General features: G+C 38.0%; 1 protein-coding gene across 2 annotated transcripts in view; it reads right to left on the reverse strand.

Moving 5' to 3' along the window:
- Positions 1-17832, reverse strand: part of COL28A1 (collagen type XXVIII alpha 1 chain) — a 166216-nt gene that overhangs the window by 117422 nt on the left and 30962 nt on the right. For both annotated transcript variants that reach the window (XM_047753700.1, XM_047753699.1), the window contains exons 10-11: positions 17665-17709; positions 16585-16638 (exon numbers count right to left, since the gene is read on the reverse strand). In XM_047753700.1, coding sequence (XP_047609656.1) covers positions 16585-16638; positions 17665-17709 — 99 coding nt within the window. The remainder of the gene's footprint in view (positions 1-16584; positions 16639-17664; positions 17710-17832) is intronic.

The raw sequence follows: 17832 nt of genomic DNA on the forward strand, positions 1-17832 counted from the left end.
TAGCAAAGGAGGAGACTGACAAGGGGTTAATCTCCAAAATATACAAACAGCTCATATAGCTTAATATCAATAACACACAACCCAATCAAAAAATAGGCAGAAGATCTAAATAGACATTTCTCTAAAGAAGACATACAGATGGCCAAAAGGCACATGAAAATACACTCAACACCACTAAGTATTTAGAGAAATGCAAATCAAAACTACAACATATCACCTCAGACTAGTCAAGTGGCTATCATCAAAAAGTCTACAGATAATAAAAGTTAGAGAGGGTATGGAGAAAAGGGAACCTTCCTACACTGTTGGCAAGAATGTAAATTGGTATAGCCACTATGGAGGTTATTTAAAAAACTAAAAATAGTTACCTTGTGATCACGCAATCCCACTCTAGGGCATATATCCAGAGAAAACCATTAATTTAAAAAGATACATGCACCCCAATGTTGGTTAAAGCACTATTTACAATAGCCAAGACATGGAAGCAACTTAAATGCCCATCAGCAGGTGAATGGATAAAGAAGATGTGGTATATTTACAAAATGGAATATTAGTCAGCCATAAAAAGAATGAAATAATGTCATTTGCTGCAACATGGATGGACCTAGATATTATACTAAATGAAGTAAGCCAGACAGAGAAAGACAAATGTCACATGATATTGTTTATATGTGGAATCCTAAAAAATGATACAGATAAACTTATATACAAAACAGAAATATACCCACAGACAGAAAACAAACTTATGGTTACCAAAGGGATGAGAGTGATGGGAAGAATAAATCAGGAGGTTGGGATTAACATATATACAGTACTACATATAAAATAGATAACTAACAAGAACCTACTGTATAGAACAAGGGACTACACTCAATATTTTGTAATAACCTATAAAGAAAAAGAATCTTAAAAAAATAGATGTATATATATGTTTAACCGAATGACTTTGGTGTAAACCTATAACTAATACAACATTGTAAACAGATATACTTCAATAAAAAATTCAAGGTTGTATTTATTTTTAAATTTTCTGCAGCAGCCAGACAATTACCATTCTCATCTTTTCAGTGTTATTGGCCATGTAATTTCTCTCTATGTAATGTCAGACATAAAATTCATACCTAAATTTAGTTATTTTACATGCTAGAGAATGTTCAGTTTCCCAAAGATTCCAAAATTTTGCTTCAAAGAATCTTAGAACTTCTTGTGCTCTCCACTCAAGCTGGAATCTCCTTATCAATTATACTGCATATGGGTGAATGTTTCCATCACTTGGCAAAGAACACCAAATACTTGCTATGTGAATGATAATAGAGTAAACAGAGATGTTTAAGACATAAGCACTGAACTCAAAACACTAGTTTGAGAGATAAAATACGCCATTAAAATAATGTGATGATGATGATGATGGTATAAAGCTCTAAGTTCCCTATTCTCTTTATTCCTGTCCCTTTTGTATGTGATTTGGTTCTCTAATGGATCAGAACGCTTTTCAACATATTACATATTTGGAGGAGAATCTGAGTGTTTTAAAGTAATGGAAGATCTGCCCTACGGAGTACTTTTCTCTGTTTGATCTAAAACAAGAGCATGAGTTGGTGAGAAAGTTTTCTGATTACAGATGAAGCACTGGTTCTGCTGTTAACTTGAAATGTGGGAGCCATGAGAGTCAAGAAAAGAAGGAACTGTCTTACCTTTGAGCCTAGGCACTCTCTTTAGCCTTGGTCATGTACTAACAGCAACTGAGTGTTTTTCAGTACTGCTATTCCTCACTATTGTAATTTCCTCAAAATTATAGGGATCTGAAGGTTACAAAGGGGTCACTTTCCTTTACCTGAACACAGCCTGTAGCAACATATCATCACATTTCTCTTGTTTACATTTGTTTCTCAGAAGCCTAGAATGTCAACCTAGAACCTGCAGACCAGTATTGGTCTACAATGAATGTTTATCCTTGTCACACTTCTTTTGCTTTTCTACAAAAATTCCTGAGATGGTAAAGAAACTGGTTCTGACTGCAAAATGCCACAGCTGGGTAAGACAGCACCAAAAGAGAAGAGCCAGCACTGTCAAAAATAATTTCTAGGAATTCACCAAGGCAACATAGCCTTGGTAAGAATCCAGGCCTGATTCCTTTTCTGCTGGTATTCCTTCCCTACCTAACCCTCACCAACAAACACAAACACACCCACAGATTAAATGCCCCCAGTACCACTTATAATTTCTCTATTCCACTTTCACTAATTATCAGTGGCATATACAGAGAGGACTGGGTTACGGTCAGTTGCTCCAGAGAGGTCTGTGTCTCATGATCTTTGGATGAGTATGATTGTGAGTGAGCATGAGCATAAGCATACGAGGGGCTTCAAGGAGGTTAGATAGATCACTTTGATCCTTCTCAGAAATTGAGGACACCTATGCGATGAGCCTCAAGATCAAAGAAAGCCAATGTTTAATAAAACCTACATATTTTTAAGCACTGCCCTGACAATTTATATAGATGATCTCATTTGATCTTCTAATAATCTTAGGAAATTGTTATTTTTTTCCCATTTTATGAGGTAGGAATATAATCTCCATTTTTAGTTTTATTTTTATTTATTTTTTATTTTATTTATTTATTTTTTGTCTTTTTGTCTTTTTAGGGCCACATGCTCGGCATATGGGGGTTCCAAGGCTAGGGGTCTAATTAGAGCTGTTGCCACTGGCCTATGCCAGAGCCACAGCAACATGGGATCCAAGCCGAGTCTGCAACCTACACCACAGCTCACTGCAACACCGGATCCTTAACCCACTGAGCGAGGCCAGGGATTGAACCCACAACCTCATGGTTCCTAGTCGGATTCATTTCCGCTGTGCCATGACGGGAACTCCACCTCCATTTTTAAATTCATTTTTCAGTATGCACAGTAGCACAGGAAAAAAAAAATATGTCTTTTTTATTCAGACAGTCTAGTTGAATTCTGGCTTTACAATTTCCTAAGTCTGAGCTTTTGCAAGATTCCTATGTATGAAATGAGGATAATTATATCTGCCTTGCATTGTTGAGAAGATTTGAAATATTGTCTGTAAAACATCTAAGTCATAATTAGTTATATGGTAGCTGTATCATATGTGAAGATCAATTGTTATTCACTAAATTTTCACTGAGCACCAACCTGGTACTAAGTACCCACTCACATAATTATAGACATAAATCAGGTTGCACCTGCACTTTGCAGACACTTACAATCTGGCTGGAGAGAAAAATGAATATAAAGCAAAATACAAGCATGTGAATTAGCTATAAGAAACATATTTACAGAGCATGTAAGACTCTGAGGCAGAGATGTTTACTTCTGCCTTAAGGAATTGAAAAAGTTTTATATAGCAGAGGAGGTATAAAAAAAGTATGAATCATAACTAATCTGGTAGGAAGAAAGGGGAATCAAAGTTTAGGAAAAGGATCTATGAGGCATAAAATTGTAGAAAATGTTCTCTGGACAGTAAGCAGCTCTGTGGGCTCAAGTTGATAGGTATGAGATGACAGTAGGGTCACTGTCAGGAGCTGCACTGTCCACTGGAAATAGAGTGGGCCACATATGTAATTTTGACATTTCTAACAGCCACACTAAGAAAATAATAGTATATGTTAGTTAATCCAATATACCTCAAGTATTTTCATTTTGACCTTATTAATGATTTTTTTCATTCTTTTTTAATGCTATGTCTTTGAAATCCTATGTGTATTTAACATTTATGGCACACCTCAATTTGGACTAGTCACATTTTAAGTGCTCAATAGCCACGCATGGCTGCTAACTCAGACAGTGCAGATTTAGAGTGATTAAAGAGTCTGGAGTCTCAGGTCAGAACCATGGAGAGTACCAATAGTCAATCTGGTGGGAGTAAAAGAACACAGAGATGTTTTGTGGGAATTTGAGGATAGCAAATGAGAGGAAAAAAAACGGGGGGGAAACCTAACAAAACAGTGTAAAAGAAGTCAGGGAAAAGAATTTCAGAAAGAACTCATCCTTTCCAAAGTCATAATTTCCCACTCACAGACCTGATCATCTTCCAGCATTCTCTACCTTTGGGAAGGGCACCAAGATCTCGCCATGTGTCAAGGTAGCACCAAGGAGCCATTCTTTTTTTTTTTTTTTTTTTGTCTTTTTGCTATTTCTTTGGGCCGCTCCCGCAGGCAGCATATGGAGGTTCCCACGCTAGGGACTGAATCGGAGCTGTAGCCGCCAGCCTACGCCAGGGCCACAGCAACGCAGGATCCGAGCGTCGTCTGCAACCTGCACCACAGCTCACGGCAACGCCAGTTCGTTAACCCACTGAGCAAGGGCAGGGACCGAACCCGCAACCTCATGGTTCCTAGTCGGATTCGTTAACCACTGCGCCACGACGGGAACTCCCGAGGAGCCATTCTTAACCTCCCTTATGGACTTGGTCACCATATGCAATGTATCAGCAATGCCTAGTCATATGTTCCTAAATCTCAAATGTGTCCACCTCTGTGATCCTCTACCACACCTCTACAGTCTACCCCAAATTGATATCATTTTTTGCTGAGCCTACAACCATTCTAGCACATTTTTAATTTATCCCCCCATTATTGCCAGAGCAATCTTTTAATTTTAATCTGAGCAAAACCCTTGAAGTTCTTTCCCTTTACTGTTAAAGACAGAGCTCCTTACAAGGCTTCTGAGTTCCTGCCTAGTATGGTCCTGCTGCCTTTTTAATACTGTTACTAGTTACCTCTCCAATAGCCACCCTAGCACTGTTGGCTTTTATTCAATTCCCTGTACTTGCCAAGCTCCCTCCTCCCACAGGATCTTTGCACATGCTATTGTCTCTATCTGGGCTATGCTTACCTCTTTTTTTCCTTATTAATCCTTCAGATCTCGTTCTAAGCAGCATGGCTTTAGGAAGGGCCTCTCTCCTTAGATGAAATTCCTATTCTACAGGCATTGATAGTATCATTTTCCTCTTTTTCTGAGCATTCATTATAGTTGTAACTTTGCATTTCTAGATGTGTTAATATGTCTCCAGTTAGAGTGGAGGAGGATGTCATGTGATTTGACTCAGTTTTGCATTCTCAATGTTTAGCTAATTGATATTATCTAAACAACCATCCACACATCAAACATTCACTGAGCAGTGACTAAGGAGAGGTACTGTGCCAGCTACTGGAGGTGACAAAACAGGAAATCTGGTCTAGGCGGGGGGCGAGGGGGGGTTATAACTGCTTCTCTGGAGTTCCCTCTGGCTCTTTTTTTTTTTTTCTTTCTTTCTTTTTTCACTTTCTGGTTGCACCCATGGCATGTAGAAGTTCCAACTTGAAACATGCACATAGGTGTACTTCAAACTCTTGTCGACCTGCTCAATCTGATGTCTGAATATTAACCTATACAGGAATGTAATGTTTCACACAAAGCAAGGATTTCTCACTAAGAAAATGCTTTCTGGAGTTCCCGTCATGGCTCAGTGGTTAACGAATCCAACTAGGAACCATGAGGTTGCGGGTTCGATTCCTGCCTCGCTCAGTGGGTTAAGGATCTGGTGTTGCCATGAGCTGAGGTGTAGGTCCCAGATGCGGCTCAGATCTGGCATTGCTGTGGCTGTGGCATAGGCAGGCATCTACAGCTCAGATTGGACCTTTAGCCTGGAAACCTCCATATGCTGTGGGAGCGGCCCTAGAAAATGCAAAAAGACGAAAAGAAAAGAAAATGCTTTCTATATAGGAGGTCAAAGTGACAAGAGTTTTAGAAATCACCTTGATGCAGTAGAAAGAACAATCCTTCATTCACCAAATTCGGATTTTGTGAACTCTGATTTTACCTTTTTTTTTTTTTAATTTTATATGCCACACCAAAGGCATATGGAAGTTTCTGGGACAGGAACTGAATCCAAGCCACATCTCCAGCCTATGCCACAGCTGCAGCTATGCCGGATCCTTTAACGCACTGCACAGAGCCAGGGCTGAACCCACACCTCCACTGCTCTTGTTGCTGCAATCAGACCCTTAACCCACTGTGCCACAGCAGGAACTCTGACTTCCCTCTGGTTTACTTAGGTTTTCAACTAGGAGCAACTGTCCATGATTTGCAGAGAGATATCAAGTACTTATCACAAAGTTTCCCCTACACGCTTACCCAGATAGAATTTATCTTTTTTTTAGATGGAGGAATAATGAAATCCCAACAGATGGCCTAAGGTTACACTGTACAGCAAGTTCAGCTAGAGAAACTCAACACTCTTTATTCCCGGCACTGGCTCTAACCAAAGTCATATCTCTAAGATAATAAATAATTAATGGCTAGGAGTTTCACTGTTGCACAGTGGGTTAAGGATCCATTGTTGTTGCAGCTGTAGCATAGGTAGCAGCTGTGGCGTGGATTCAATCCCTGGCGTGGGAATTTCCATATGCTGCTGGTATGGCCAAAAATATAATAATAATGATGATGGACTCTTAATTTTTTGAGGACAGAACTTTCCTTGAATAATACAATTATGAATAATTTAGTCATACCTTGGGCTCTTAACATTAGAAAGATATTTTTACAATTTTTCTTTGTATCATTTCCCAGACATGTATAGCACTAACTTTAATACTTTAAGTCTTGTGACAAATATTTGCTTATCTTCTCAGTGGAAGAAAATGATGAATGAGCATTTTGTAGGTCCAAAATGGTTCATGTTTGGACAAAATATATTCTTAGCTGAAACTCAATAAAGCAATTACAGTATATAAAGGTTTGGGATAAAAATCAACAAAAGCCCCCCTTTTTTGGAAAGAAGGGAAAGCAGGAGGTGGTAGAGGCAGGAAACTAACATTTATCAAATACTTATGAAATCAAGCTCTATTTTTAGTTCCTAATTTCCCTTATTTCAGAGGAAGTGTTATGTAATAAGAGGCTTATTTTTAGAAAACATATCAGGCTAGCTTTGTTCTACATTAATAAAAAGAAGGTTGTCAAATTACCTAACTGCTTAATTATTGCCTACACATATGGCACTTACTATGTAACGGGTGCTATTCCAAATGCTTTCACATATTAACTCATGTAATCCTCAGAACAACTCTATTATTAATCCATTACATGAATGAGAAAACTGAAGCACAGGGAGGAAAAACAAGTTTCCCAAATCACAGAGCTAGTACAATATAGGACTGGGTTGAACCTCAAGAGTCTGGTTTTAGAGCCAGTGCTCCAACCACTGTACAAAATTGCTTCTCAGGACTTTTCAGTTCTCAAAGTATTTCAAAAATCATTCAATTGCAGACTAAATTTATATCTTTGTTATAGGATGAAAAACACAAAAGTCAGATAGTTACAGTCTACCCATAGCTGAAGATTCATCATATAATAAATCTCTAAAATAAAATATAATTCAAGATGAAGTATACTTTAAAGCTAACTTCTATTTCATTTCAGGCATATAAAGCCTACCTGGATCAATGTTGTCACTGAACTGGTGATAAAGATAATATAAATTATAAATGGCAATATGGTGATGACACAATGTAACTCTTCATATAAACTAGTTATTAACCAACTACACTGAGTTTGGAAGCACCATTACTTCAAATTTCAAATTGCATTCTTTTTTTAATAACATCTGCTTGGGTTAGAGAAAAGACCACATACTCCACCTACTTATTTATTTATTTATTTTTTAATGGCTGCACCAGCATCATATGGAAGTTCCCAGGCCAGGGATAGTATCCAAGCTATAGCTGCAACCTATGCCACAGCTGCATCAATGCCAGATATTTAACCCACTGTTCCGGGCCAGGGATTGAACCCTTAACCCACTGTGCTGGGCCAGTGGGTCAGAGACAATGCTGGATTCTTAACCTACTGTGTCACAGCGGGAACTCCTATTTATGCTTTTCAAAGAAGAAAAAACTCCATAAAAACAAAGAATTGGTGGAGAATGTGATGAAAGTTATAGTATTATACCAGATTTTAGTAACTCAAACTCCTTTTTTGATTGCTATTAGGTTACATCATGTGAAAGTGACAATATTCAATTATGTTTGATTTACAAAAAGAATGGTTCATATGTTTCAATCTAACAGGAAAGTCATGCTTCATCATATAGGGTAAAACCTAAGGAATTGTGTATCATTTTCCCTAAAAGCACTGCTCAGCAGCCTATAAAGGAAGCTTTTAAGAATCTCAGCTCTGGTAGACACTCTTTGGATTCCCTCAGCACAAATGAGTTGCTGGTAACTATTCAGGGTGAACCTGCCCCATAAATCTAAGAAGAAGGACATCAAATTGTGAGAGAAGATAGGTTCATATAACATTGTGCTATGTCTCCTAAAAATTTACTCTTGGAGACTGGGGGCAAGGGGAAGTGAGGAGAATTCTTGTTGAAAGAGTACAAAGATTATGCTAAAATGATGAAAAATTTTGAGTATTAAGAAGTGATGACCTTTACACAATGGCAATAGTCATCAATAGTCATACCATTGTGAATGGGATTTAATACCACTGAATTGTACACTTACAAATGGTTAGAATGATAAATATTATGCATTTTTTACCACGATTAAAGAAAACTTACTCTTAGAATAAACTTAATTTTCTCTGTTGCAATGTGGCTAGTTACCATTTACTTGAATTAAGGGCATAGATATAATAAATTTTTAAAAACTCTGACATCCCTCTGAAGACACTGCTGTAATGGATTCTGTTCCACCTTAGTGCCCTTCTTGACTGGGCATGTGGGATAGAATCAGTATCTTTGTGGGAAGTGTCAGCAGCATTTTGGGTACTTTGAGCCATCAGAGTTTTCACCTTTGCAGTCTCTGCACATGCGTGCACACACACACACACACACACACACACAGTGTGCCCCATCTGCTGAGGACCATATGTGTCAGATTTGGGGAGGAAAATCATCTGTCTTGAAGCCCAGTGGCTGGTGTGCCACACATTCTGGCAGTCACTTCACGTTGTCACGATCAGTTGTCTCACATCAAATGAGTTAATAAGCTCATTTAGAATCCTAGTGGGCAGATAGGCACATGGGTCAAAGCCCTTTCCACAACGAGAATTGCTGGATTACTAATGATTCTTTCCTTTAATTAGGCCCAGGACAGAAATCTCACTTAGAGTTTGACATCCCTGAAGGAAAAAAATTCACATCATTTGGCATCTCAGCTCTGCTTCTTTATTAAATAAATATTTATAATTAAAATTGTAGAGGGATTCTCCTCTTTAGACTGCTGTACACTGAGCAGTCAAAGCTTGCTCAAGGGTGTTTGGCTGCCAGGAGAACCAGAGGCCCATTATTGGCTCTGGATAACTGGAAAAGTTGATGGGTTCAAGTACTCTGGACTTAAAATACTTTAAGCCAAAACTATAGTCATTCTGTTACTAAGAAAGTTGTGAACTTTAAAAAGTTTTCTGTTTGATTAATTATTCTATACCAGAGATCATCAATGTCTACATGTTTCAACTGATTTCCTCCCCATCGAGTTATAAGTTATAAAATCATGATTTTAGAGTGCTTGAAAGCAACATCATGATGTTAGGAGATTTTTAGGTATTTGAGCTGTGTGAAATAAAACTACACTACATGCTAGTTTGAGGAGAAATTTTAAGAGTTTTCTTGTTGTCCATATTTGTGGTACTTGAACTATTTCCAAACCATAGTTGAAATGTCAGTTTTTTTCAGTAGGTTGACCTACTAAAACTACTAACTCTGAATCAAATCAAATACTTAAATAAGGGCAAAACTAAGAACGTATTTTTAAAACTACTAAATCTTCATTAATGATATATCTGTTGTAGTGAAAACAGTGACATTATGGAAAACATAGGATTCTAAGTTATATATCTGAAACTGTAAAAAATTTAAGTCCCAAGTCTCCATGCCTCTCTTAGAAAAAAGTAGAATTATAAATAACTTGTTAGGTTATTAAATGTACAAGAAGCTTTTTATGGGTTATGTCAACAGTATTCTGTTTCTATTTATTATCCAAATTTCTTGGAAGAATGGTAAAATCCTTGGCTAATATACCCTTTTCTCTAATTCTTTTCACATACATTTTCACCTTCCCAGTCTCTACTAAAAATGCCCTCTCAAAAGTTTCCAAAACCCTCAGAATTGACAAACAAGATGACTCCTTGGGTCTTGCCTGTTGACCTGTTTGCTGTATGATACTGTTGACAACTCATCCCATTTAAGATCACTTATTGGAGTTCCCACCGTGGCTCAGCAGAAAAGAATCTGACTAGTATCCAGGAGGGTGCAGGTTCCATCCCGGGTCTTGCTCGGTAGGTTAAGGATCCAGCATTGCCCTGAGCTGTGGTGTAGGTCACAGATGCAGCATGGATCCTGTGTTGCTATGGCTATCGTGTAGGTCAGCAGCTACAGCTCCAATTCGATCCCTAGCCTGGGAACCTCCATATGCCGCAGGTGCAGCCCCAAAAAGACCACTCACTCACTCCTTCATTCATTTATTCATTCATTCAACAAACATTTATTTGTTGCTTATCTTAAATATGTGTGGGTGGGTGTGCATATAACATTTTTCCTCTCTCAAATGTGATAGCTGACCCATTGTCATTAGATTTTCTGCTTTGGATTTTTTAAAAACAGTGATGGACCTGCACATATCTGTCTAATTCTGCCAATGATTCATATCTGAAAGAAGACTGGTGAGGTTTAAGGGTATAATGTAACAGAAACTAAAAGGGAAGTTGATTATATACTTCCAGCTACCAAAAATATCTGTGCGTGCATTCCTAGTAGCTATGTCAAAAGTGGACAGTCAACCCTCTTTTAAAAACTGACCTGTTTTCCAGCAAAAAAGCCAACAACCCAAATGAAAAATGGGTAAAAGACCTGAATAGACATTTCTCCAAAGAAGATATACAGATAGCCAATAAGCACATCAAAAAAATCTTCAACATCACTGATTATAAGAGAAATGCAAATCAAAACTGCCACGAGATACCACCTCACACCAGTCACAATGTCCATCATTAATAAGTCCATAAATAACAAAGGCTGAAGAGAGTGTGGAGGAAAGGGAACCCTCCTGCACTATTGGTGGGAATGTAAATTGGTACAACCGCTATGGAAAACAGTATGGAAGTACCTTAGAAAACTATATATAGAACTCCCATATGACCCAGCAATCCTATTCTAGGGCAAAAATCTACACAAAACTTTCCTTGAAAGACACATGTACCCACATGTTCATTGAAGCACTATTCACAATAGCCAAGACACGGAAACAACCTAAATGTCCATTGACAGATGAAAGGATTAAGAAGAAGTGGAATATATACACAATGGAATACTAGTAAGCCATCAAAAAGAACAAAATAATGCCATTTACAGCAATGTGGATGGAACTAGAGACTCTCATACTAAGTGAAGAAAGAGAAAGACAAATACCATATGATATCACTTACTGGAATCTATTATATGGCACAAATGAACCTTTCCACAGAAAAGAAAATTATGGACATGGAGAATAGACTTGTGGTTACCAAGGGGGAGGGGTGGAAGTAGGATGGACGGGGAATTTGGGGTTAATAGATGCAAACTATTGCCTTTGGACTGGATAAGCAATGAGATCCTGCTGTATAGCACTAGGAACTATATCTAGTCACTTATGATGGAGCATGATAATGTGAGAAAAAAGAAAAAGAATGTGTATATGTATGTGTGACTGGGTCATCTTGCTGTACAGCAGAAAATTGACGGAACACTGTAAACCAGGTATAATGGAAAAAATAAAAATCATTATAAAACAAAATAAAATAAAAACTGGAAAAAAAATTAAAATAAAACTAACCTGTTTTCATAGAGCATTTTGAAGAAAACAGGACATTGTCTAGGGGTGTTTACTAGGCTTACAATTTTAATTTCAGAATTTGTACATTTAACCCTATTTACTTAATTTCTTTTTTTTTTCTTTTTATGGCCAAACTCATGGCATATGAAATTCCCAGGCTAGGGGTCGAATTGTAGCTGTAGCTGCCAGCTACACCACGGCCACAGCAATGTGGGATCCGAGCCTCTATTGAGACCTATACCACAGCTCACGGCAATACCAGATCCCCCACCCACTGAGCAAGGCCAGAGATCAAACCCCCATCCTCATGGATACTAGTTGGATTGGTTTCTGCTGTGCCACAATGGGAACTCACATTTAATTTATTTATAAGAATACCAACTACTTAAAAAAAAAGAGCTACCATGTTTGGGAACCTCTAAAAATTGGATGGAAGCATGACAAGGAGGAGCTAGATAAGGAGGAGAAAGGTATCTAAGAATCATGTGCAGTGCAGAGCCTTGGGGTGGGCTAAGTGCTTAATTTGCCCTCACTTACTTTCTTGAAAACTTAAGTTTGGCTTATTCATTAATACTAGATCTATTGTTTATTTTGGATGCATGGATGAATGTTTGCTTCACTGGAGATTATTCTCCCTGACCATATCCATTTATTAACCTGGACCATATCCATTTATTTACTGCTATTTCTCTATGAGTTTTCTTAACATCTCAGGAGCTAAAGTGAGCATAAAGTAAGAAGACTTTGAGTTTTTCACAGTTGAGTGTAGCACGGGGAGAAAAAACTTGGAGGGAGGAAACCAATCAGGAAACCATCGTCCTAGAGCAGAACGATGGAAGTTAGACGGGAGGCAATTCATCTATTAAGATAAATTAAATTATGATATAGTATTACAGCATTTTAAAATTGCTTGAGGATTAACATGTGCTCCTTGGCCATGGGGAAATACCTCTGGGATAATTCCCAATGCCCTTTCGGCCCTAGCACTGAAGCTCTCATGCTAGGACATTTCAACATGTCACAGACTATTTCCTGCTCTTTCAGGAAGCGCTCCCTCCTCCTGGAGCACAAAGAGGGTCTTGGAAAGAGCAGATCTGGATGAAATTTGAGAAGAAAATACCCTTCAGAAATAACCTCAGAAAGACATCAAGACATGGCAAGAATTACCTAATGTGGGCTTGGCATACCCAGCATTCTACTATGTTTATTTGTTCAAAACTAATTTTGGTAACTTGTTCTTTGTGATTTGAAAGCCCTGCCAGTCTCGAGCCACCCTTGCTAGTTGTTGGAGGGCCCATTCCATGGCCAGATGGGATTGCAACTGAATCCCCACAACAGCCCCTGGAGGGTGGCCTTGGGTTCTCAGGCACTCAGTTTTTACTAAGGGACACTGGCAGTTTGGTTTTAAGAGCATGGCTTCTCAGCCATTTGCATGATGATAGTTCTAACTGATTTTAGAGACTATCCCCCATGTACGGGAGAGACTTTAGTGGCCTCAAAGGCCTCATTCTGAGAAACGTCTTTGTTTTGTTTCTAAGGCAACAAGGTCATTTAGTCCAGAATAGGAGCTACTTTACATATGGAAAATATTAATGACAGAAATGATTTGTGAAACAGGGCAAGAATCACATTTTCCACATGCTATTTTTCCCTTTTGTTCTTTGGCCACCTTTTCTGCAAACCCATCAATGAAGGAAATCTAACGACTAGAATAACAGAATGGGATTGTAGTCTGTGAGAGAGACTACTTGTAAATTCAAATTCATAGGCAGACCCCATCTAGAAATTCTCATGGAATCTTTGCAAATGTTACAAGTCCAAAGGTTTCTATTTTAAGGTCTCATAAGAGACAAAAATATTTGAAAATGTACATTACTGCTTTCTTTTTCTTTTTCCTTCTTTCCCTGCATTTTCTAATGAACATTATAGCCAAGTAGAAATGCACTCTTGGAGTTCCCATTGTGGTCCAGCGGAAACAAACTTGACTAGTATCCATGAGGACACAGGTTCAATTCTTGGCCCTGGTCAGTGAGTTAAGGATCCGGCATTGTCACCAGACGTGGTGTAGGTTGCAGACATAGCTCAGATCTGCGCTGCTGGCAGCTATAGCTCCAATTTGACCCCTAGCCTGGGAACTTCATAAGCTACAGGGTGTGGCCCTAGAGGAAAAAAAAAAAAAAAAAGAAGGCATGCATTCTCAACACACTGATGTTTCCAGCCAGAATACACTAGGTGGGGAGACAGATCAACTTTCCATGCTGTCATAAAGAAAGTCATTTATCTCAGGTTGACTATCCAGGAAATTTAGCATTTTTCCTAAGGAGGTAAATATAATATGGTGGTAAACAGAAGACTGTGTTTGAATCCTCACTCTGTCCCTTACTAACTGTATAGACTTGAATCATTGCTTAAGTTCTCTAAGCCTTATGGTCTAATCTGCACTATGGTGGTAGGAATAGATCATGCCTCAAAAGGCAGTATCATGCTAAGCTGGTGTTAGAATTGTATCTGTACATAGTAAATATACATTAAATAAGTGCTAGTTATTATCATAGAAGCTTCAAAATAGTGATCCTCCCTGTGCCCATTAGAAAATACAGACTTACTGAATTTTAGAGATTTTTTTTTGGCACAAATTGCAATAGAAATTTCTTCAAACCATTTTGCAATGAAATAGTAATGGATGAAATGAAATGTCACAATAAAATATAATGTTATTTCCAGATTGAGGAAAAAATAGTTTATTAAGTTTTTAAGATTTTGAAATACATTCTGGGATGCAAGATGAAATCATTCATTCCCTGAAACCTGACTTTTAAGACAATATGTGACAAAATGAATAAAATCTAAGAAAATTAATGATGAACATGACATGCACCTCTGGTTGACAGATCCAAAGATGGGTAGAAATTAGTAATCGTCTTGAAGTAGCAGTCAAGAGACCATTAAATCTGAGATCTTAAGCCAAAAATATAACTAGGAGGAAAATGAGAGGCTCATTCTCATCTTCTTCCCTCCTGACAACCCCCAGTATTCTCTAGATATTGACATTTTTTCGACTGGCAATGAATTTTCACCTGCCAGTGAATTGTGTAATTAAAACCTAATGATAATTTTATATTAAATATCCTCACTACAGTTTTTGAAAAAAAAAAAAAAGGATTTCTTTTCAAGAGAAGCCCTTGGAAAATCGATGAAGTGCTCAGATACTTTTGGAAAAATAACCCTTTTTATGATAATGTTGTGAAAGTCAAGCGTGAAGTCATTATTATGCCAGAAAATTACAGCCTCCCCCAAATACTTAACTCGTTTATTCTTTCTCTGGTTAATGCACTGTTAGAATCAAAAGCTAAATTTTGTCGAAATATATTTATTTTAAGTCATAACTGTATGAGACAGAAAGAGAAGTGATCAAATGATGGCACTTTTTTTTGTAATACCATCGACTGTCTCCCGAAGCTGTATGCCCTGTGCCCAGCCCAGCACCTCCACAGAAGCCCTGACTTCCAGACTTCATTTCTCAATTTGCAAAATGAAAACTTTGAGTTCGTATCATCTCCAATATCCTTTGAGGCTCAAACCATCTATAATTCTGTCACTGTTGCAAACTCCAACCCTAATCCCTGATATTAAACTTCTTTTTCACAAACACATAAAAATTATCGTCTTGGGTAACCAAAGAATCCTAGAAATAGGTGTGGACTTTGAAAATATTTTTTTTCCTTTGTTGCAGGATTTTACCTCCAGCCAAAGCAATTTTATGAGAACTTCTACTCAGTATTCAAAAGAGCCATTTCTTTCCCCGAGAGAATTAATCATAAACAAGGAATAGAAAAGACAGTTTCCCCAGAGGACGCTAAGCACACTCCTGTGGAGAAGCCCAGTCTATTTTAATTTGCCAATTAAAACTGCCCTGGGAAATCACACATTGTCATTATCTCATTAAAAGTATTAGACTTGCCACTCCCTTACCTCTCTCTGGAAAAAGAACACTCCAGAAGCCCGACTGCTTCCCGAAACCGAGAATGAATAGAACCCTTAAAAGATTGGCTTTATGTAGGGCCCTGAGGGACTGTACTGTCTGCTGTTATTACTGCCACTAATTCTGCAGATCTCCAGTCACTAACTCAATACAAAAATTTATTGGATATTTACTATATCTGTGAGATTTACTAAGCATGGAGAAGAAGGCACTGAAAGATTTGTTTTCAGCAAATTAATGGCCACTCTCAGACTCTTATAAACCGATGTTTTAAGATCCCTTTTATGGCATCTTTAGCTTCTATCTGGCTCTTAGTCAACCCTCCCTGTCTGTCTTGCCTGGTTATCTGTGGAATGATATTACAAGGCTAGGGCTGAAAGTTGAGATTACATCCTTGCAATAAAGAAAAAAAAAAAAGCTTCACTTTTGTTGATATGACCATTATAAATTCCCTTCTCTTATAAACTGTGTATTGAGTTGACATTACATGTGAGCCATAAAATGATGAAAGGGTGGGAGTAAGACAGAAACACTGCAACCATTCTGGACAATGGCTTATACTTAATGCCCCTTTGAATAATGTAATAATCATAAATGATAAAGCTGTAATGCTGACTTCCTGCATGTACTTAAACATGATTCTGTGCAGACGTCTATAGGTTATTATGCATTTCCAAAGATTCATCCTCAAAGAATCCACTGACTCCTGCCTAATAAAAAAAAATACGTTATCACCATAGCTCACTGGGGAAAGGCGCTCTGCCTGTCAGTAACCAATGAGTATGATTACCTTGTTGCCTTGAAACCCCCTTGGGCCTGGATCCCCTGGAGGTCCAGTAACGCCCTGCTCCAAGATGAAAACCAAGAATTAGTTCCATGTACAAAAGGCCAGTCAGGAATGAATCATGCATTTGGGTCCCAAGAGATCTTGGGGTTAGAAGTCAGATTGTCTCTACCTCTAGAGTTTAGTTGGGGTTATATGCAATTGAGAAATGGAATGAGAGAAAATTCCTTGTGCCAAACACCCAGCTTCTAAAAGAGTACGTAATCTGAGAGAGAAATTTATTAACGAGGTGTTTGTTTTCTAAACCTGTTTCCAACCTCATTCCTGTGCTGGACCCTTTTTTTGGAAATATTTTAAACAACTTTTAAAAAATATATCTAAGGCATATACAACTGAATGTTGGAGTTTCCAATGGCCCTGTGATAATAAGAGTTACTGCCCTGCCCTAACACAATTCCAGACCAAAGCAAAAGAGTCGATGAGGCTGGCTAGGTAATTTGGGGTAAAGGTATAATTTTCAGTAGACTTTTTGAAATGCTGAAAATAGCTCTTCACACGCGCACACACACCTTCTCCCCATTACAACTTTAGACAAAGCATGTCCCTGACTGGACTAAACTGATCCAAATTATATTCTGAAATCCCTGAGATAAGTCTAATATAAATGTCTTAAAGAATCATTCCATATTATTGAGCAATAATTACTTACAATGATGGAACAATACAAATGCTGTAATATAGATAAAATGCATAGCTTTTCCAACTGCATTACAGCAGAAATACAGAGTTACATCCTGCTTTTAACTGTTTTGACTTTATCCCTTCAGCTACTCACTAAGTAGACCCACTTGCTGGTACCTATCTTGAGGGAGCCTGTATTAGTTATTCACAATAGTAGAGGAGCAGTTTCCAAACTTCATTTCACCTTGGAATCCACCTGGGGATCTTTACAAATACTGATGCCTTTACAAATACAATCCCCAGACAGTCTGACTGAACTGACAGAGGGTGCAAGTGGACAAAGGGATTTTAAAAGCTTCCTATGGGATTTTAGCACAGACTCAAATTTGGTTATCACCTCCTTACCTGAAGTCCTCTGGGACCCTTTGGTCCATATGGCCCTGGAGATCCCTATGGAATAAAATTATGGTAAGTTGCTCTAAATATCCATCTTTAACTTGCAATAATTTTAAGTGGGGTTGAAAGGAATGTGTTCTCAGTAATTGCCAGTCTTCCCAGGTTATCCAAAACACT

Source organism: Phacochoerus africanus, chromosome 11 (assembly GCF_016906955.1).
Source record: "Phacochoerus africanus isolate WHEZ1 chromosome 11, ROS_Pafr_v1, whole genome shotgun sequence".
Taxonomy (NCBI): domain Eukaryota; kingdom Metazoa; phylum Chordata; class Mammalia; order Artiodactyla; family Suidae; genus Phacochoerus; species Phacochoerus africanus.